Genomic DNA, 23505 nt, shown 5'->3' with positions numbered 1-23505 from the left:
CATTCGCGACGCCCGGCGCGAATGATGCGTCTATTCGCGTCTTTGCACTGACTTTGTATGTAATCTACTCGCGCAAATAATTAAAGTTGCGTTCGGTGTGTGAACCCCTCCACTTACACACACACACACACACACACACACACACACACACACACACACACACACACACACACACACACACACACACGTATACACACACACACACATGCACCCTCGTCTCTCTCACGCGCCAGTCAGATCAATTGCGGCAATGCATCACATATGCTTAAACTTTCATGTAGCCACGCAACAATAATTTCAGCATGCATTCACTGTATACACCGCGACGTGATGGAGGAACAAATATTGTATTGCAGTCTTTGCGAGACTTGTCACGTCTTCCAAATAGTTACAGACAACAACAAAAAATGAAATTCCCCAGCCTGCTTCTCCATATCCACTCGTACTTTTGGGGAAGACATTTTAATTGGCTACCAAAGTAATTGAGCATAGAACATTGTTGGCACTTATACTAAATGGGTAAAAATTGCAATAAATAGGCCTAGTTTTGGAGCCAAATGTTGGAGTTGGAATAAGTTTTTTGTTTTTGTTTTTTGAGAAATAAAAGCCAAATGCTTGATCATTTTACAGCCACATCATTTTCGTTATGCATTATTTGTTTTAGTTGTTTAAAAACACGCAACAAAATATCCGATTACTCGATCGATTAAGTGCTAGATTAATCGATTACAAAAAGAATCGATAGCTGCAGCCCTAATTGTTCGTACTGTATTGTCCGTGTTTTTGTTCTGTGATTAACGTTGGCAAAAAATAAAAGAAATTGAAAGAAAGAAATGCTTAATATTTTCTTCTTTAATACAGTTCTTTTACTGTATTAAAACTAAGATAAAGGAATCAAATCTCCAGTGGTTTAAAGTGATATGATGAATTGGACTTATACTGTTATTCCACATTAACTGGACATATACTGTTCTTCCACATTCCAAAAATGTAAATTACTCTAACTTTTTATTTTTAAGATTGATACTAAAAAATCTTATCTCATTAGAATTGTGAAGCTTTTGTTGTCTATCTTCAAGTAAAAAAAAATATATATATATAATATTCAGAGTCCAAATTAAAAAAATGTTATTATTCAAAATTTGAAAATATGGACTTATATGGTTCTTCGTCTCAAGCCCTCAACTATCGTCTCACTTTTCTTTCTGTTTCTTAGCTTTATTTTATTTTCCGCTGGGAGTCTCGATTCTAAGTTAAGTTTTGCTGCAAAGTTTCGTTTAAACAAATCGACTGCAAAGCCCGCTTTCCAACTTCAAAGACTTTCATCCATCGCCAACACACCACGTGATTGGCCGCCCAGAGACATCTATCCAGGCACGAGGAGACCACCAGCCAGTCAACGAACCCGGGAAACACCATTTTACGCCGACAAAAGGAATCCACAAAGGAAGGCAAAGACAAGCAAGTAGATTTCAGACTCTTAACTGAACTGGTGTTTTGATATAACATTTAATAACCCCGCCTTATAAACAATCAAAGGGTTAAATTAATGATTGATGGTTCGTTCAGGTCATGTCTTATAAGTGCATGTAGAAACTTGGGATTTCATCATCTCACTCTTAAAACTCATTCTTTCCTCACTCTCTTTCTTTCTGCAACTCGTATGAATGTGTGTGTGTGTGTGTGTGTGTGTGTCTGATTGTGTTAGATATTAGTTTTATGTGTTAGAATAATCAATAAAGTCTTCTTTGTATTTTAACCCTCTGAGGTCTGCTATCGCGCCGGCGTGATAGTCTCGCTTTTTTTCTTATCAGTGCAAAAGAGACTCAAAATACTCATTTGATTTTGATCGTACGTGTTAGTGTTATACATCAATCGATCCTGTTTAGTGTCTATTTTTTTGTGTATACTCACAATATAAACAAAGTATTGTACTTGTAGTCAAATAAAGAAAAATAAACATGATGCTAGTTTTGCCTTCTCTCTGTCAGTGAAGTCCATTCTGAAACGCGTCCGAAAATTAACTGTAATTCCACGAATACTTGTCATACAGGTACAAGTGTTTTTCGATAATGAAGTTTGAAGTTTGTATCCCCGCGGTACAGCGGAAAGTGGCAGGCAGACGTAACGTCTCCGTTCCCTACTCAGAGAACGAGGGTTACATACGTAACCGAGACGTTCCCTTTCTTTGTCACTCCGAGTTACGTCGGATGACGACGAATGGGGTTACCAGTCTAATCACGCCACCTTCTCGGCTGTCTTCCAGTGCCCTGCGTAAATCTGAGATCCTTGTCGTGAGACTGGCACGGACGAAGGACTCCTATTTAGCACAGGAATACCGAGGTACACTGGGGAGCATATCCCATAGCTTAGAGGAAATATGCAATTATTGCCAACCCAGAGGGGGGGGACTTAGAGAATACACAGATGACCCGGAGGGATGCATATGGAGAACACTGGGGTGTCCAGCCACAGGTGGAATATTTCAACCCCAGATGTGGCGAGGTGGCTTCCCAAGGGAAATACACATGCTCAGAGAGGCTTACAGTGGAAATACACATGTGTGGGTCGCTCAGAGGAGGGACCATGCACACGGGAGGCACCTAGCCGACGCGCAGGCAATAGACACTGGCGCCGACGTCAGGAGTGCTGGAGGAACTCAGGGCTTTCGGAGAAGCTCACCTGAGGAGAAATCGCACGTATCCAGTCCGTGGAGTGGAATGGCGAGCAAGCGAAGACACCTGAGCGGGTCCAGTACTAGCTGGTTGAAGCGAGTACATGAGAGGACAATGGATCCACTCAGAGATTGTAGAATCTGGTGAATGTGTTAGGTGTCGCCCAGCCTATGGCTCTGCAGATGTCTGTTAGCGAGGCGCCATGCGCTAGAGCCCAAGAGGATGCCACGCTCCGGGTGGACTGGGCAATCACACCAAGGGGGAACAGTCGACCTTGCTGCTGGTATGCCAAAGCAATGGCGTCGACTATCCAGTGAGACAACCATTGCTTGGAGAGAGCCTTTCCCTTCAGCTTCCCACCATAACAGACAAAGAGCTGGTCTGAGGTCCTGAAACACTGCGTTCTGTCTACATAGGCGCGGAGAGCGCGTACTGGACAGAGTAGTGCCAAGGCTGGTTCTTCCTCCTCCAGGGGCAGCGCTTGCAGGTTCACCACCTGCTACCGGAAGGGAGTGGTAGGAACCTTGGGCACATATCCAGGCCGGGATCTCAGGATCACGTGAGAGTAAGCCGGCCGGAATTCCAGGCACGCTTCGTCAACGGAGAATGCGTGCAGGTCCCCTACCCTCTTGATGGAGGCCAGTGCAACCAGGAGCGCTGTCTTCATAGAAAGGAATTTAAGCTCGACTAATTGCAGGGGCTCAAATGGAGCACTCTTCAGGGCAGTTAGAACCACTTAGAGGTCCCAAGAGGGAACGAGAGGAGGGCGAGACGGATTTAGTCTCCTCGCTCCTCTCAGGAACCTGATGACCAGGTCATGCTTCCCCACCGACTTACCTTCGATGAGGTCATGGTGTGCGGCAATGGCGGCTACATAGACCTTCAGGGTGGAGGGAGACAGCCTTCGCTCCAACCCCTGTTGAAGGAAGGAAAGCACAACGCTGATCGAGCATCTCCGGGGGTCTTCTCGGTGAGAAGAGCACCAGCTGATGAAGAGGTTCCACTTCAACGCATAGACGTGTCTCGTGGACGACACCCTAGCGGAATTGATGGTAGCCACCACCGCTGGTGGTAGGGTACTCAAACCTGCCTCGTCCCATCCAGGAGCCACACGTGGAGGTTCCAGAGATCGGGACGAGGTGCCATAGGATGCCCCGTCCCTGAGAAACAAGGTTCTTCCTTAGAGGGATCGGCTAGGGAGGTGCTGTCACGAGGAGTACTAGTTCGGGGAACCAGGTCCGTTTGGGCCAGGAAGGGGCAACCAGAATGAACTGCTCCTCGTTCTCCCTGACCTTGCGCAAGGTCTGCGCAAGAAGGCTCACTGGGGGAAACGCATACTTGCGGCCCTGTGGCCAGCTGTGCGCCAGAGCATCCGTGCCGAGCGTGCCCTCGGTCAGGGAATAAAACTGGGCGCAATGGGTCGAGTCGTGAGAGGCAAACAGATCTATCTGTGCGTCCCCGAACTGCTCCTAAATCAGCTGAACCGACTGGGGATGGAGTCGCCATTCTCCAGGGAGGGGCTGAAGCCGTGAGAGCTCGTCGGCTGCACAGTTCAGGACTCCGGGAATGAAGATGGCTTGAAGCGACCTCAGATGCTTCTGACTCCATAAGAGGAGGTGGCGGGCGAGTTGCGACATACGGCGCGAGCGTAGACCACCTTGACGGTTGATGTACGCTACTGTGGCGGTATTGTCTGATCGGATTAGTACGTGTTGACCCCAGAGCAACGCCCGGAAGCAGTGCAGGGCAAGGCGTACTGCCAGCAACTCGAGGCAATAGACATGCCATACTGCTCAACACTACATGCAAGAATCACTGAGCTTCAGGAGCAACCTTGCTCAACACCTAAGTGTGAAGAAATTCACTGAACTTCAGGAGCATTTCTGCTCAACACCTGTTGTGATAAATCTCACTGAATTTTTCAGGAGCATTTCTGCTCAACATGAGAGTGTGACAGCATGTCCATTGCGCATGGCGCCCCAGCCCTTGGAGGCATCTGTTGAGACAACAACATGCCGGGAAGCTCGTTCCAGGCGCACTCGGACCCGTAGAAAACTGAGGTTCAACCACGGGGTGAGTACTGACGGCAGGTCAGAGTAACTGGTACTCGGAGGGTGCCGTGTTGCCATGCCCACATCGGGACTCGCGAAGCCAAAGCTGAAGCGGTCTCATATGAAGCAATCTGAGTGGCGTACCGCGGCTGCAGATGCCATATGCCCCAGGAGCCTCTGAAAAAACTTCAATGGAACCGCACTCTTGCGCTTGATAATCTCAGCCAAGTCAGCAATGGCTGAGTCGAGAAGGCGACCAAGTCCACACCGAGAAAAGAGCTCCTCTGCACGGGGAAAAGTTTACTCCTTTCCCAGTTGACCCAAAGGCCCAGACGAGCTAGGTGCCGGAGCACTGGGTCCCTGTATTCGCAAACCTGGTCTCAGGAGTGAGCTTAAGACAGCCAGTCACCGAGATAGTTCAGGATGCGAACCCCGTGTTCCCATGGAGGAACAAGGGCTGCCTCAACAACCTTGTGAAGGTGCGAAGAGACAGGGCTAGCCCGAATGGGAGAACAGCGTACTGATATGCGCGCGCCCTGACAGCAAACCGTAGGTATGGTCTGAGTCGAAGGAGAATGGAGACATAAAAGTAGGCGTCCTTCAGGTCGATCGCTGCAAACCAATCCTGTGGCAGCACACATCCAGAAATGTGTTTGGCCAGGAGCATCTTGAATGGCAGCCTGTGAAGGGAGCGGTTCAGATGCGTAGGTCCATGATTGGCCGTAACCCACCAGACTTCTCCGGGACGATGAGGTAGGGGCTGAAAACCCGGACCTCATTTCGGCTGGAGGGACAGTCTCAATCGCACCCTTCGCCAGTAGGGTAGCAACCTCCGCTCTCATGATAGGGGCATAGCCATCGACCAAAGTGGAGCGGACTCCCCTGAAGCGGGGAGGAGACCGTGCGAACTGAATAGCATAGCCGAGCTGATGGTTCGCGCGACCCAGCGGAACAGATAGGGAGACTCTAGGCTGGCTCTGTGTCGTCCGAGAACTCTGTATGCTCAGAGACTGAATAAGGATTCTTCCCCAGCCCTCCACCGGGGAAAGGAGTGGCCCTGCTACCAACTCCTGGAAAGAACTGAGTCTCATCTCTGAGCAGCCCATCTCAAAAGTGCCGCTTAACCCGGCGTTTAGTGGGGGGCGGGGCTGGAGAGGGCTGTGGCAGCCCCCCTACGGTCTTCCAGAGCCAGGCCCGGGTGAACGGGCGGGGTTGGAACCGTGGGAGGGCGCCTTCGGCGGTGCGCAGACTGGGGGATCTGAGCGGACAGCGGGGCCGTCGGGCAGAATAACCGCAATATGCTCACGGGCGGTTGAGAACTGTTGGGCAGAAGCACTCAACCGCACCGCCGAAGAGGCCGACCTGGGAGATGGGGGTGTCGAGCAGACGGGTCCGCCCGACATCGTGCACATCAGACCGGTCAGCCCCAGAATGGTGAACATCACCTGACTCCGAGAGCGTACGGCCACTTTCGTCGCTCGGACAGCAAGGTCAGTGGCGGCGCGCAGCTCACTGTAGGGCCTCGGGTCAGTCCCGCCCTCCTGTATGTCCATGAGCATCTGGGTCAGGTAGACCAGCAGAACGGTCATGGGATGCAGTGAGGCGGCTGCCTGTCCTGTGGCACTATAGGATTTCGCCACAGATTAGTGTAGACGAAAAGAACTACAGGCTTTTGAATGGGTGCTTAGGATTGCGCCGGGAAGCACTCTGAGGACACAGTAGCATGGCAACAGAGTGTTCAACCAGGGGGACCCCAGTGTACCCATGGGCAGCGGCCCCTGAGGGGAGGAAAGGCAGATGAGACCAACGAGCGGACCCGTGATCTCATCATGCACGTCCGGGAGGAAAGATATTGGGGTTTGCCGTGGACGCGGGTCGGCGGCCTCACCCAAAAACCAATCGTCCCGGGAAAGCATGGCCGTCATCTCCGGATCAGACTCAGGCACAGCCGTATGCACACCAGAGGGTGGCAGCTGTGACGAGTCGTCATTTCCAGAAGAATCAAGCCCACCTAGTGATGCTGCTATAGACACAGCATCATCCTCTGTAGCTTCAAATGAAAACACACGGGCCACCAGAGGGTAGACTCGTGGAATCATCAGTTCGCTAGCGGGCACCGTCATTAAAGAGGGGGGCACAGAGTCGGCGCCTTGTTCCAGACCAACACCCTCAGGTCACCCTGGCCACCAGCCGAAGATCGGAGGGTGGATGAGGGGACTCTCACTCTTGCGAGTTCACCGAGTCTCGACCTATATATGACGCAATGATCACGTTCCCAGCGAGAACATGAGTCACCCACGAGCGCTGTTCAAGCATGATCAAAGCCCAAACACACTAGACAGCGCTCGTGCCCATCAGAGTCCAATATCAGTCCGCTGCAACCAGAAATGCACGGGCGAGCCATCTTTAAAAAGACGTGCAGCGTGCGAGCTCTTTTATGAGAGGAGAAAAAAACTGCGATGTTGAAGCGCACAGGGAGACACACACACACTGGCAGATCACTGCACAGATCAGCAGGCACTGTGAGATCGCTGCAGATCGCCGTCACACCAACACCGGAGAGAGAAGCTCGTCTCGTAGAGCGAAGTCAGAGATGACTGTGGAGTGAAGAAATACTCTTGGCTCCGAAGGGAAAACATATCTGCATGTTGCCAGCTTCCTCCTTTTATACCCACGAGGTGGGGCGGAGTTATGCTATGCAAATTCCGCAGACCCATGGCATTTCTTTGCCATTGGCTCGTTTTGTAATACTCGAAGTCGATAGGTGTTCTAAACAAAACCCCATTCGTCATCATCCGACGTAACTCGGAGTGACAACGAAAGGGAACTGAGGTTACCACATCATTGCAGAACTTTGTTAACCATTTTAAAGAAGTATTTGGACAACCAGTCAGTGATTCATCCGTCAGCGATAAATTGTTGCAGCTTCTATAAGATAAGAAATCTGTCTCAGAGTATTCCATTGAATTTCGGACTATAGCCTCAGCGAGTGGTTGGAATGAAAGAGCTCTCCTTTCTGTTTATCACCGTGGTTTAAATCCTGCACTCCGTCTTCAACTGGCTATATATGATGATAACCTGGGACTGGAAAAAATTCATACAACAAACTCTCCGTATACATCAAAGATCTCAGAGTTGTTACCAAGATACTCAACACTCTCATCCCACGTACCATCAAGCTCTCACAGAATCTGTATCTGAAAACCCTCCAGAAAGGATGCAAGTCGACACTCACCGACTTTCCCAGGCAGAACGCACCCGTCGTAGAGTTAAAATTATGTTTGTATTGCGGTGTTGAAGGTCACTTTGTACTTGCATGTCCCACTCGACCACCTCGGCTGACGGTGAGTTCCGTTCAAGACCGCCTCGCTGTATCGACACCACTCCTGATTCCTGTAATTCTGAAATCCCAAAATGTCCGTGTCTCTGTAGCAGCCATCATTGACTCTGGGTCAGCGGGAACTTTATATCAGGACAACTCTGTAAGAGGCTCAACCTCCAGAAGATCAACAATCCCAAACCATACTCAATCCATGCAGTGACCGGCGAAATGATTAACAAAGGGTATGTTACATCTCAGATAACACCCCTCATGTTGTGTGTTGAAAATATTCACAAAGAAATATTCGAACCTTTCGTTCTCAAGAATAGTCAAGCGGACATAATCTTAGGTCGTCCATGGCTAATTCGTCACCAACCTACCATTAATTGGCAGTCTGGTAAGATCAACAGTTGGGGTTGTCATTGTCCTCTTAAGGGAAATCTCACATCCTGTTCCACCTGGTGCTGAACCACAAGAAGCAATAATCGTGAGTTCCACATCCATCGAAAGTCCCAAGGAAAACCTGTCAACGAATATTCCCCACTGTTACTCTTCGTTTTCAGATGTGTTTAATCCGGTTGCTGCCTCCAAATTACCTCCACACCGGCCCTGGGATGGTGCCATTGATCTGGAGAGTCTATTCCCAAGTGTCGAATTTACTCCTTGTGAATTCCTGAACAAGAAGCCATGCGAAATTACATCGAGGAGGCTTTACAGCAAAGTTACATCCGTCCTTCCACCTCACGTGCTGCCGCTAGCTTTTTTTTCGATCCCAAGAAGGATGGGGGTTTAAGACCATGTATTGACTACAGAGCCCTGAATAAAATCACCGTAAAGTTCAGTTATCCACTACCCCTTACTCACTTTCGCTTATTTCACACGTTATCATAATATCATTTATACACAATTTCAGAAGAACAATAGTCATATGTAAGTCGCATGAAAATGGGGAACCCCAAAGAAGCTACTAAAAGCTTTTAGGAGGGGGCCCAATAACATAAATATACAACATATAATATACAAACCAAAAACTCAATATACCAAAGACACAAAATTAACAAGTATATAAAAAATAAATAAAAAAAACACTACAAGCAAACAGACAATCCCAGCACAAGTATAACTCTTACGGAATGTTCATCAATCATATGTTATGAGCAATTTTTCCTTAAGATTTTTCTTAAAAATGGAGAAAGAATGCAATAATTTCAAGTTTTCCTCAAGCTTGTTCCAAATCTACGGTCCTCTACAAACTACACTCAGGCTCGTACATTTTAACCGTCGTTTTTTGCCAATGATGAAATATTTATCCCTTGTGTCATATGTGTGCTGGGAACGACTGATTGGGTCGTACATTTAACACATGAATGACCTGTAATATCGCACAGGCATTATGAAAGACATTATATTCTGAAAGCCTTAATAATCCAAGGCGACGAAACAGAGGACGAGTGGGGGTATTGGACTCAGACCACGTTAATATTTGTATATTTTTTTCTGTAAAGTCTGTATTTTTTTCAGGTAGCTAGCAAAAGTGTTACACCATATGACATTACAATAGTTTAAATGGGGCTCAAACAAAGTTTTATATAAGGTGAGAAGTGCTGACTGTGGGAGAAAATGTCTTAATTTAAAAAATAGTCCAACATATTTAGATAATTTTTTTATTAACTGATCAATATGGCATTTAAAATGTAAGCATTCATCGATAAAGACTCCAAGAAAGTTTGTGGTGTTTACTCTTTCAATAATTTGCTCACTTATTTTAAGACAAACATGCTTATTTTCCATTTGATTTTTGTTGGAATGAAACACAATATAGTTTGTCTTATTGATGTTAAGAGATAATTTATTACACTGAAACCAAATATCTACATGTCTTAACTCTCTATTTATTATTTCTTCCAATCCATCTGGACTCGTATGTGACATAAATAAATTTGTGTCGTCAGCAAATAGAACTTAGTGTAAGGCCATGGTGGAATTTTCAAAGTCATTTATATATTATATAAAAATAAGAGTGCCCAAAATAGATCCCTGGGGGACTCCGCATTTGATAAGTTTGCTTATGGAAATTTGTTCATTAATAATTACATATTGCTGTCTACCAAATAAATAACTTGTGAACCAGCTAAGTGCTAATCCTCTAATTCCATAATGATGTAATTTATTCAATAAGATGTCCAAATCAATAGTAATAAACGCCTTGGATAAATCTAAAAAAATACCAATACCACAGTCGCCCTTATCAATGGCATCATTGATCTTTTCAATCAGATCAAGAATAGCCATGCATGTAGTACTTTTTTTCCTAAAGCCATATTGGGATGAAGCAATTGTCACGGGGTGACGTGAAGCAGAACTACTTTTTCCCCAATGTTGTTTCCCTGTGGGAGCGATTTCGAGGTAACACCAGGCCGGTGTAAACAGTCCGGCCGGGCTTAACCCTCTGGTGTCTAAGGGGTTTTTGGGGTACGACATACGACGCAGTCAAAGGTAGTACATTTACAATTGTATTTCTGATGCATTTGATTTTCTCATTGAAGAAATTCAGAAAGTCTTTACTACTAAACTGTAATGGAATCATTTGTTCAGGTGATGTCTGTTTATTTGTTAATCTAGCCACTGTACTAAAAAATATCTTGAATTGTTTTGGTTATTTTCTATTAGTTTGGGGAGATGCTCGGCCCTGGCTGCTTTTAAAGCCTTTTTACGTAAAATGTCTCGGTTACGTATCTAACCCTAGTTCCCTGAGTAGGGAACGGAGATGTTACGTCGGATGACGACAAATGGGGTTTAGCTTAGAAAGCCTATCGACTTCGAGTATACAAAATGAGCCAATGGCAAAGAAATGCCATGGGTCTGCAGAATTTGCATAGTGTATCTCCGCCTTACCTCGTGGGTATAAAAGGAGGACGCCGACAACATGCAGATATGTTTCTTCGCTGAGGAGCCGAGACTGAACTCAGGCAATACTCACAGTACAGCGGAAAGTGTCAGGAAGACGTAACGTCTCCGTTCCCTACTCAGGGAACGAGGGTTACATACGTAAGCGAGACGTTCCCTTTCGTTTTCACTTCGAGTTACGTCGGATGATGACTAATGTGCTTACCAGTCTAATCACACCACCTTCTCGGCTGTCTTCCAGTGCCCTGGGTAAATCTGAGATCACTGTCGTGAGACTAGCATGGACGGAGGAATCCTAGAGAATACACATATGACCCGGAGGGATGCATATGGAGAACACAGGGGTGTCCAGCCGCAGGTGGAATATTTCAACCCCAGGGGTGGCAAGGTGGCTTGCCAAGGGGTGGCAAGGTGGCTTGCCAAGGGAAAGACACATGCTCAGAGAGGCTTACAGTGGAAATACACATGTATGGGTCGCTCAGGGGAGGGATCATGCACACTGGAGGCACCTAGGCGACGCGCAGACAATAGACACTGGCGCCGACGTCAGGAGTGCTGGAGGAACTCAGGGCTTTCGGGGAAGCTCACCTGAGGAGAATATCGCACGTATCCAGTCCGAGGTGTGGAATGGCGAGCAAGCGAAGACACCAGAGCGGGTCCAGTACTAGCTGGTTGAAGCGAGTACAGAGAGGACACTGGCTCCACTCGGAGATTGTAGAATCTGGTGAATGAGTTAGGTGTCGCCCAGCTTGCAGCTCTGCAGATGTCTGTTAGCAAGGCGCCATGCGCTAGAGCGTTCCATAGAACGGTGCTCTAACGCTCTGGCCCTCCGGCCCACTGGCCCTCTGGCCTTCCAGCGCGGTTCCGAGTATATTTTGGTTCAGAGTTATATACATACATCTTCTTCCAAAGAAGGTAACACACCCTATAGATAGTTTTGGGTAAAGGTCTTTTACCATGTGACTTCTCAGAATAGAATTTTCTGCAGCAAACAACATTCCATTCAAGGTCTTTCACATACACAGAGGACATCCAAAGTCACAGACAGAATAAATAATTGTGTCCAAATATATAGCTAAATTACTTGTTTTCTAAATAATAAAATCTTCAACACCTCCTCTAGGGGCAGCGCTTGCAGGTTCACCACCTGGTCCCGGAAGGGAGTGGTAGGAACCTTGGGCACATATCCAGGCCGGGGTCTCAGGATCACGTGAGAGTAGGTCGGTCCGAATTCCAGGCACGCTTCGTCAACGGAGAATGTGTGCAGGTCCCCTACCCTCTTGATGGAGGCCAATGCAACCAGGAGCGCTGTCTTCATTGACAGGAACTTAAGCTCCACTGATTGCATAGGCTCAAAGGGAGCACTCTGCAGGGCAGTTAGAACCCCTGAGAGGTTCCAAGAGGAAACAAGAGGAGGGCGAGGAGGATTCAGTCTGCTCGTTCCTCTCAGGAACTTGATGATCAGGTCGTGCTTCCCAACAGACTTACGTTCTACCGTATCATGGTGTGCGGCAATGGCGGCAACGTATACTTACAGGGAGGGGGGAGACAGCCTTCGCTCAAACCCTTCTTGAAGGAAGGAAAGCAAGACACTGATCGAACATCTCCGGGGGTCTTCTCGGTGAGAAGAGAACCAGCTGACGAACAGGTTCCACACAATACAGAGAAAAGAGATCCTCTGCACAGGGCAAAGTTTACTCTTTTCCCAGTTGACCCGAAGGCCATAATGAGCTAGGTGCCGGAGCACTGGGTCCCTGTGTTCGCAAACCTGGTCTCGAGAGTGAGCTAGGATAGCCAGTCGCCGAGATAGTTCAGGATGCTGTAGCGTTTATACGCCCGTATAAATATAACTAATTATTATTCATAACGGATTATGATCAATAATTAATAGTTTAATTATTTTCAGAATTTACTCTAGCAGAATCAAAAGTATGATCATTTTATCAGTTCATCAAATGAACGGAAAGCATAAACAATTATTAATTCTAGGAAATATAATATCTTCCTGGCCAAGAAAGACTAATTCCCAGCTAATAGCTAAGAAATAATTCAAGGGTAAAAGCATAGGTAGCTTAGATCGCAGTTCAAGACAATAAATTCGTAAGCACATAACACAAGTAATGCTTCTCTTTTCAAATACAAACAATACTTTATTGATTATAAGACTAACACATACAACTAATATCTAACACACAGACACACACATTCATACGAGTTGCAGAAAGAAAGAGAGTGAGGAAGAATGAGTTTTAGGAGTCAGATGGTGAGATCCCAAGTTTCTATATGCACTTGCAAGACATGACCTGAACGAACCATCAATCATCGATTTAACCCTTCTATCGTTTCTTAGGCAGGTTATTCAATTTTATATTAATTGCACCAGTTCAGTTAAGAGTCTGAAGGCTACTTGCTTGTCTTCGGTTTGCTTTGGGGATTCCCTTTTGTCGGTGTAAAGGGGTTTCCCGGGTCCGTTGCTTGGCTGGCGGTCTCCTCGTGCCTGCTAGAGCTTGGGCAGCCAATCACGTGGTGTGTTGGCGGATGGATGAAAGTCTTTGAAGTTGGTAGCGCGTTGCAGTCGAAACGTTTAAACGAAACTTTGCAGCAAAACTTAACTTAGAACCGAGACTTTTAACGGAAAAGAAAACAAAGGAAAATAAAGGAAAAGTGAGACGAGTTAGATGGCTTGGATGAAGCTGTTTTAAACCCTGATCTTGATTTGGGTCATTTGTCTCTTTGCGTCTACGTGGTTGTTATAACCATCGTCTGCTCCCCCGACTTGTTCTGCCGAGACTTTTTCCGAGAGAGAGCACGAGAGAAGAGAGCAGAGCAGCAGGAGAAGAGAGCACTTCTGTGTTCGGGTCTAAGTTTTTAAACTCAAAGTTTGTCCAACCTCCAGGATGAGTTCTGGCCAATTAGACACTGGCTTAATTTAGGAGGTGGCTCTATTTTCTTCTTATCGTAAATCATGCATTATCTGTGATCTCCTTGCTCTCCAGCACTAGCAGAGAGAACAAGAGGCCACAGTTTAGCCATTATTACTTTTAATAGAATACAAAACATTTTACCCAGATTTCAATCAAGCCAAGAAGAACATACGATCCTGCCGACAGGAAGCAGGTCACACTTTCATTCACACACCTAATATTTATAACAATTATGAATTGTATGGCATCTAAGCATATTAGACACACACATAAATTGTAGAAACAACATAGAATTATGTAGTTGCATGATGTTTGATTATAAGTCCATCGAGAATTGTTCTGGGATGAGATTTATGGATTTTGATATGTAAAGTGTGTTAAGTGTAAAGTTTATGGGGTTTAAGCCATTCCAGTCTGAGGTCAGGGAAAGTTCCTGCTGAAGTCTGTTTTTGTTCATCTCTCATGGGACCTTAAGAGAGACGTAGTCTGTTAGTCGCAGGGGTCAGGTGACCTCTTGTTAGGGCCTCTTGTTTCACCATTTCTGAACAGATCTGTCTTGCCAAATTATAAAACGTTGACAACGTTCTTCCTTTAGTTAAACAATAAATGGGCAGACTGAGGGATCTGAGCGGACGGCGGGGCCGGCGGGGCAGAATAAACCTCAGTCAGCTCATGGGCGGTTGAGAACTGTTGGGCAATGCCCTCAACCGCACCGCCGAAGAGGCCGACCTGGGATATAGGGGTGTCGAGCAGACGGGTCCGCCCGACATCCTTCACATCAGACAGGTTCAGCCACATAATGGTGGGCATCACCTGACCCAGGGAGTGCTCACGGGTTGCATCAATGAAGAGGGGGGCGTGGGGCACGGACGGAAAGTCGGCGCCTTTGTTCCATACCATCACACTCAGGTCACCCTGGCCACCAGCCGAAGTAGCACCTCACGTGGAGAGTGTTAGATCAGGGTGTGGATGAGGGGACTCTCTCTCTAACAAGATCATTGAGTCTCGACCGTAATGATGCAATGGTCATGTTCCTGCGGGGAGAACGTGAGTCATCCACAAACGCTGCTCTAGCGTGATCAAGCCCAAGCATGCAGAGCAGAGAATGTGCCCATCAAAATCGGAAAATGAGTCGACTGCAACCAGAAATGCACGGGCGAGCCGTCTTTAAAAAGTCGTGCCGCGTGCGAGCTCTTTTGTGAGAGGAGAAAAAACTCCACAATGTTGAAGCGAGCAGGGAGAAACTGGCAGACCACTGCACAGATCAGAAGGCAATGTGACCTCGCTGCAGATCGCCGTCACACTATCACCGGAGAGTGGCTCGTCTCGTAGAGTGAAGACAGTAATGGCTGTGGAGTGAAGAGATACTCTTGGCTCCGAAGCGAAAACATATCTGCATGTTGCCGGCGTCCTCCTTTAATACCCACGAGGTAAGGCGGAGATACGCCCAATGCAAATTCCGCAGACCCATGGCATTTCTTTGCCATTGGCTCGTTTTTTATACTCGAAGTCGATAGGCTTTCTAAGCGAAACCCCATTCGTCGTCATCCGACGTAACTCGTCGGATGCCGAGTTCTTTTTCATATACTCTAGATTATGAGTTTCTCTCCTGATACCGTGAGTAATACTGTTTTACCATGGTGCAGTACTTTTCCCTCTAACCTTTTTTAATCTGATCGGTGCTAAAAGGCTGCAAATACTGCTAGTCATTTCCTCTAGTTCATTTGTGTGCTTGGGTACACTGAGAAGCTGAGACTTTATTTGTGAATCTACCTATAGTGTCTCTCTTCTCTCCCTCGCGTCTTTGATTCACACGCAAGAAGACGGGCATCAGGCTGTGGTAGCAGGCCTTCAGCAAGCCCCAGAATCTGCCACTGCCAGGCCTCACTCTCCTCCTCCCTCCATTCATGCAGACACCGCAGCTTTTCCCAGCGTTGCACCCCGTTCAACAATGCCCGCCCCTCTCGACAAACGCCTTCTCCCTACCTGCCTCCGCTAGTGGAGCAAGCTCTTCTACTTCACTGCCACTGCAGTGTCTTCCCACCTGCTCCCGCATTCTTCATTCTTTTACTGCCGCAGCAGTGTTTTCTCCTCCGCTCCCGCAGGAGTTCTACTTCTCTGTCCAACTTGCTTTCACAGCTGCAGCGGTGTTATCTTCTCTGCTTTCGCAGGAGCCCTATTTCTCCGTCCAACTTGATATCACTGCCGCAGCAGTGGTAGCCCACCCGCCCAACACCGCAAGCTGCTAGCTGGTTACGTGCCCCCTTTTTTACATTTATGAAATTTTACATTTTGAAATTTAAAAAAAGTAGCTTCAATAAGGCACACAACAGTGGGCACTCGAGTTAGGGACTCGGACTCGAGTCGCATTTTAATAGACTTCAGACATGACTCGGACTCGACATGAAATTACTTCAGACTTGACTCGGATTCGACAAAAAAGTATTTTATCCCTAACTAATGATATAATAAAAAAATAATTTGTGTTTTATTTGAATGGTTTTATAATATCTGAGTGACATATATTTCCCCCACGTGTTTTGGTAGATCGGACCCTTGTCATAGAACTTAATTAAGTATGTCTGTCTACTGCGCAAAAAGTCCGAAATGTCATCATGAAAGTCCCATGATACATAACGGGTGCAACCGTGCCATAAGTTCTTTCATTTGGTTTTATTAACGTCAAATCGGCTAGATGCAAAGAATGTGGGAAATCAATTAAAGACACCGGAATGACAACATCAAATTTTATGAGACATTGCATGCACAAAAGTTAGTCAGTCTAACTCACATCTATTATACTGTGGTGTAGTTGCATGGCTCCTTTGGATTGCTAGCCTGTTAAAACATTAACAAAAAAATCTAGCCTTTTAACCTAGCACTACGTTTCACTTGTATCAATCTTTTCATAGTATATGCAGCTTCTTTCTTTTTGAATGTGTCTATGGAGAGAGAGATATAAAGATGTTAATCCATTTATTACTTAAAGCGCATATTTTAACGTATCACAGTCAGCATGCGTACAGTTTTCTATTGGCTTAAACATTCCGAGGTTTGATATTTTCAGATAATGACTGTCGTCAAAAACGGCGCTGAATAATAAACTTCTGTATAACAAACTGCGACTGTTTTGACCTTTTGAGCGGTACGGTCCCATATGTGGAATTTGTATTTCTTTGCCCCTGAGAGTACGATCCCACAAATGGGATTTAAATTCATGGTATAGATATGCACTTTCATTAGATCGTGTTGAATATATCAAATGTCAATTCTCTGGATAGCAAGTGGAAAATAATCCACCCAGTATAATATGTAAGTTACATGTTTATATTGAATAGCATGTCAACTAATGGAAGTAAGACTAAATACTTATCCGAAATTCTATCCACGGCTGGATCAAGTCGCTCTTCAAAATACAAACGGTCGTCATCAGACTAGTCACACTCTTCTTCTGATGAAAATGTGGATTCTTCGTCGCTAGTATCCTGGACGAGCTGAAGAGCTTCCACACGGTGTATCGTGCCATCTTCCCAACGCGCAGGAGGCTGAATGTTGAAACTTGAAGCCTGTAATGCATTTGCTTGGGGGCGTTTACCTGTTTTGCAAAGATGGTTTAACACATTATCTTGTGAATAGCGCGCTCCGTGAGTAGGCGTGAACGAATTAAAGTAAATGAGCTCATAATCAGCTCGACTGGAATCGCTCTATTTTCATACAGATTACAGAAGCTGAGAATATTTGTTTTTAATATTAATTACTTCATTTAAAAGATGCGATCTCAAGCTTTATGCCCGTGGGTATGTTTGCCTGTTTGACTGAATATTCGTGGAGTTACAGATCATTTCCGAACGCTTTTCAAATTGGAGTTCGCTGACAGAGAGAGTGCAGAACTCGCATCATGTTAATTTTTCTTTATTTGGCAAAAAGCAAAACACTTTATTTTTATTGAGTATACAGAAAAAAAAATTGAAACTGAACAGGATCGATTGATGTATAACACGAAAATGAATGATCAAAATTAACAGAGCATTTTGAGTTTATTTTGCATTGTTATAAAAAAAAAAAAACCGATCAAAACGTGGGGGCGCGTTTTTGGTCCCCAGAGGGTTAAAGACACAATAAAAGGCAGCACTGCCCTCTGCCATATAGGTTCCTGACCTGCATACATATTGGCATGGCAAAGAGGAATGTGTCACTGCAGCTACTGCTGCTGGTGGTGCATGGGGTCTGTGTACCCGCTTCAGCACAAGTCTGCAGACTGATTAGTCAGCCTGCCCTTCCTCTACTTTCTGCAGAAAGAGACATCAACATTGGGGCGATATTCTCAATCCACATTAGTGCACTGCTAAAGATGCATCCTTTCACTACCAAACCAGAGCCAACAACATGTGTCAGGTCTGTATGATGATATAAAATAGTAGCTGAACTTGACTCTTTGATGATTCTTTGCAGAATGTAATACAACTGACACTTTTTTTTTTTTACAGCTTGAGCTTGCGTGAGTTTAAATTTGCCCAGACGCTGATTTTTGCCATTGAGGAGATCAATAACAGTACACAACTGTTGCCTGGCATTTCTTTGGGCTATAAGATATATGACTCCTGTGGTTCAATAACTCAGGCAATTTTCTCAGGCATGGCTTTGATGAATGGCTATGAAGAGACTTTGAGTGATACGTCTTGTTCTAGACCACCAGCTGTTCATGCCATTGTTGGAGAGTCAAACTCATCTCCAACCATAGCCTTGGCTTCTGTAGTTGGTCCATTCAGTTTACCTGTTGTAAGAACTCTTACTTATCTGCTGCTTGTTATCATGTTGAATCATGAAACATTGGAACAGGCACCAAAATTGTGTTATATTAGTCATAAATATATGTCATATTTATCCTATTAATTACAGTTTATAGAAAACCATGTGTTAAATTGTCTAAATATTTGCAGTCTCTTTCATAACAATTATGCTTTTTGTACGGTAGACTGTTGGTTAAAATACTCTGCCTTTTTTTCTTACAGATCAGTCATTTTGCCACATGTGCATGTCTCAGTAATAGAAAAAGGTATCCATCTTTCTTCAGAACAATTCCCAGTGATTATTACCAAAGCAGAGCACTGGCTCAGCTTGTTAAGCGCTTTGGTTGGATCTGGGTTGGGACGGTCAGGAGTCGCAGTGACTATGGCAATAATGGTATTGCAGCCTTTGAGGAGGCTGCAAAAAAAGAAGGGATTTGTATTGAATACTCAGAGACCATATTAAGAACTGATCCACAAGAGCAGTTTCTAAAGACACTGGAAGTGATAAAGAAAGGCACCGCCAGAGTGGTGCTGGCTTTTGTTGCATTAAGAGATTTTTTCCCCCTTGTGAATGTAATTGCACAACACAACATCACAGGGCTGCAGTGGGTTGGTAGTGAATCATGGATCACTTCTCGAACTGTTGCAGAGACAAAGGATTACAGTTTTTTATCTGGAGCTGTGGGTTTTGCCATAGCAAATGCCAAACTTGTGGGTCTGCGAGAGTTTTTAGTGAATATTCAACCTCATCAAGAACCAAAAATTGAACTTTTAAAAGAATTCTGGGAAACAGCTTTTCAGTGCTCTTTAAGGACCAGTGGCAGTGGTGGCTGTACTGGCTCAGAGAGACTGGCTGAGCTGAAAAACGAATATACTGATGTATCAGAGCTACGGATAGCAAATAAAGTGTACACTGCAGTGTATGCAGTTGCACATACCCTACATAATGTATTAAAAGACTTCAGATCCTCCACCAACAGCAGCAAAAAAGAACTGCCCATACCACAAAAGGTACGCCTATTTTAGAGCACAAAAAATAACAATTGAAAAATTATGATGAAAAAATAGGAATAATGTTCCTGATGTTTCATCTCAGGTGTTGGAGTATATGAGAAATGTGAGATTCACTGTCAAAACAGGTGAAGAAATCTTCTTTGATGCAAGTGGTGATCCAGTGGCGAGATATGACCTGGTGAACTGGCAGCCTGCTGGGAATGGAAGCCTGCAGTTTAAGCATGTGGGTGTCTATGACAGTTCACTGACTTCAGAGCAACGTCTGCAAGTCAATCAAGAACATGTGTTATGGGCAGGGAACAGTGGACAGGTATATCAATAATATATAATTAAACATGATTATGTTAAATATCTGAACTGTGAACAGGACAGCCGGTCCGAAAGTCTATCAAATTTAACAATTCAAATCATGATTATTTGGTGTTTTATGACAACTTATTTTCTCATAGTTGCCTGTGTCCATGTGCAGTGAGAGCTGCCTCCCTGGCACTAGGAAGGCTGTGAAAAAAGGACGACCTAGCTGCTGTTATGACTGTATTCCATGTGCAGAGGGAGAAATCAGTAATGGCACAGGTAAAATAGTACATGATGGATAACTCTTATGAAACTATTATAAACTACAGTGAGCCATTCACTACAGTATTTTTTTCTTCTTCACAGATTCTAGTGACTGCTTTCCTTGTCATTTAGAGTTCTGGTCGAATGAAAGTAAAGACAGATGTATATTAAAAGTGGTTGAATTCCTTTCCTATACAGAAATCATGGGGATGTTGCTTTGTGTTTTCTCCTTCATTGGGGTTCTATTAACGACACTGGTATCTTTTCTGTTTTATCTCCATAAAGAGACACCTATTGTCAGAGCCAACAACTCAGAGCTGAGCTTCCTGCTGCTCTTCTCACTCTCACTGTGTTTCCTCTGTTCACTTACTTTCATTGGTCGACCCACTGAGTGGTCCTGTATGTTGCGTCACACAGCATTTGGGATCACTTTTGTCCTCTGTATCTCTTGTGTTCTTGGGAAAACAATAGTGGTGTTAATGGCTTTCAGGGCTACACTTCCAGGAAATGATGTCATGAAATGGTTTGGACCTGCACAACAACGACTCAGTGTCATTTCCTTAACTTTAATACAGGTGATTATCTGTGTGCTTTGGTTAACAATATCTCCTCCTTTCCCATATATGAATTCAAGCTACTACAGAGAAAAGATCATTTTAGAATGTAACTTAGGTTCAGCTCTTGGTTTCTGGGCTGTTCTGGGTTATACTGGCCTGCTATCAGTCTTGTGTTTTGTTTTAGCTTTTCTTGCTCGGAAGCTCCCTGATAACTTCAATGAAGCAAAATTCATCACATTCAGTATGCTCATATTCTGTGCTGTCTGGCTTACATTTATCCCAGCTTATGTTAGTTCTCCTGGAAAATTCACTGTAGCTGTGGAGATATTTGCTATTTTAGCTTCAAGTTTTGGTTTACTTTTTTGCATATTTGCTCCAAAATGTTACATCATTTTGTTAAAACCAGAGAAGAACACAAAGAAACAAATGATGGGTAAATCTTCAGCTAAAGCACTTTAAACCCATGAATCACTGAACATAGTGTCAAGCAAGAGATAAGTAACCCAGATATTATATATATATATATATATATATATATATATATATATATATATATATATTTATATAAAGCATCATACACATGCCATATTAACCCTCTGGGGACGAAATGATATACTTTTACAAATGTGTAATTATCTTAAAAACTATTAATGATAGAGAGGTGCGGTCTTTTTTGCCGTCTTCCTCAGATTCCGCTGTAAACAGTGATAACAACCTTACCCGGCTTGTATACACACTTCCTTGTTGCGCAATACCACTACGTCAAAGGCCAATGAAATCGATGTTGTTTGGCAGATTCACGAGCAACAACCAATGGAAAAATTGCCGATGGAGGAATATTTTTCTTACCCAATCAGAGGAAGGTTACCATGACGTATTCTAGCAAATCGGAGGACTCTGCAGCCTTGCAAGGGGTGGTACTATATACTATTACGCAAACAGCGTTGTGGCAGAGACGACAGAAAGCGAACGGACGCGTCGAGTGTAAACAATGCATTACGGAGCGAGAGCGCACAGAGATATGAGAGAGAGACAGAACAATTATAATATATATATATATATATATATATATATATATATATATATATATATATATATATATATACACACATACAATTATAACATTATTTATTGTTTTAGCACTTTTATGATGGCAAGCAGTAAACGATTTACGGTGGAACAAGCTCTGGAACAATTACTGGAGAGTGACGAGGAGAAAGCTTTGCTTAGAAAATTCTAAGCATTCCTAAGAAAAATGCCTGGGACTATTTGTAACAAAGTTAAATTTTTCATTGTTCTTTACACATTTTATTTAACAATTACACATGTCTGTCAAGCAAAGGCTTAGACAAATATATTTTTTGTTCAAAAACTGTTCACTATTGTTGTGTGATGTGTGATTTACAGAAAAATAAATGCCAAAAATCAAATTTCCATTTTTGAAATTCTCTAGTTTATGGTACATTTTCACTCATACTTCCTTTATAAACATATTACATGTGTGCTTATGTTAGCTTAGGGTCTTCTGAATCCATAGATACCAAGCACATAGTGTTCCATCTCTATTACATATAGTTTATAAGCCCAAATGTAAAAATAGAGAAAACGGACCAAAAAGAGCTTAGTCCCCAGAGGGTTAAATGTGAACAAAAGTTTTTTGGGAACTTTATCAGCGCTTTTGAGAAATAGAACACTTCTGTCTGGGTAGAGGTTCTTTTCATGCAAGAAATTTACTTAACTATAATATTTACAATAAAGTGATTCAATCCACACATTAACATGCAAATTATATGCATGAAGTTTAGTTGAGCCATACAAAATTATTGAAAAAAAAAGTATTAACCCTCTGGTGTTCCTCATCCTCTGCACTGTACAATCTAACATTGTTCTTACTAACTATTGTTTAGTTAACTTTAATTAATCTCCGACAATGTGTTGAACTTACTTTAAAAAAATTAGTAATCTGTACTGTTTGCATGCTATGCCTTCATTACTCAGAAAATCCTATTACACATTACTTGACTGGTTTGAGTACCATTTTGCTAAAGCAAAAAAAAAAAAATAACTGGCGGGGCAAATGGTTTTTGATGGGGGGCAATTCTTAATAGACTTTTCACTAATTTGTTCCACTTCTGCAGTTATCATTCTTCTTAGTTGCATACGCTCATTTTCCAGTCTTGTTGAATGTTATTGTCAATACAACTAAACATTTTGGGAGAACGTCACATTAGTTGACTTCATAAATTCATGTTGATTTCCTAAAATCAACCTAAAATTCCTCACCATTATTGTGATTAGTGTTCCCTTTGGTTGGGCACTTGGAACTTCATTTATATCATTCTGATTCTCTTCCAATTGATGCAGTGATGCAACATGAAATCACGGTTCCCTTTCAGTCGATAACATCAGACGTAGTCGACGGTCGACTGAATGGGGATCTCGCTAGAGAGCCTATCCTCTTTGAGTACTATTGAACGAGCCAATGTAATTGGCGTGCGTGATTCGCATCACACACTCCGCCCCCGCGGCGCGGGTATAAATACGGAAGTGGATGCACGCACTAGTTGCCTTTCGCTTTGGAGCCGATCGTTTGATGTCTCTGAGAGTGCTGTTGTCTACAACGAGCGAGTGTGTCGGTGTTCTTCAGGAAGACTCTCCCAGTGCTGGTGTTCTACAGCGCGAGTGCAGCGGTGATCGCAAGCTTTGA

General features: G+C 44.2%; 1 protein-coding gene across 1 annotated transcript; it reads left to right on the top strand.

The window, feature by feature from the left end:
• The first annotated feature begins 18053 nt into the window (after positions 1–18053).
• Positions 18054–21257, top strand: LOC143697155 (extracellular calcium-sensing receptor-like). Its single transcript, XM_077194069.1, has 6 exons — positions 18054–18274; positions 18367–18658; positions 18892–19680; positions 19766–19993; positions 20133–20256; positions 20344–21257. The coding sequence occupies exons 1-6, from the start codon at positions 18054–18056 to the stop codon at positions 21255–21257; spliced, it is 2568 nt and encodes an 855-aa protein (XP_077050184.1).
• Positions 21258–23505: the final 2248 nt, after the last annotated feature.

This window comes from Siphateles boraxobius, unplaced genomic scaffold (assembly GCF_051911475.1).
Source record: "Siphateles boraxobius isolate OS27281-9 unplaced genomic scaffold, OSU_SipBor_1 31, whole genome shotgun sequence".
In the NCBI taxonomy this organism is placed as follows: domain Eukaryota; kingdom Metazoa; phylum Chordata; class Actinopteri; order Cypriniformes; family Leuciscidae; genus Siphateles; species Siphateles boraxobius.
The sequence above is the reverse complement of the archived record's forward strand: the minus strand, read 5'-3'. Positions and strand labels throughout refer to the sequence as shown.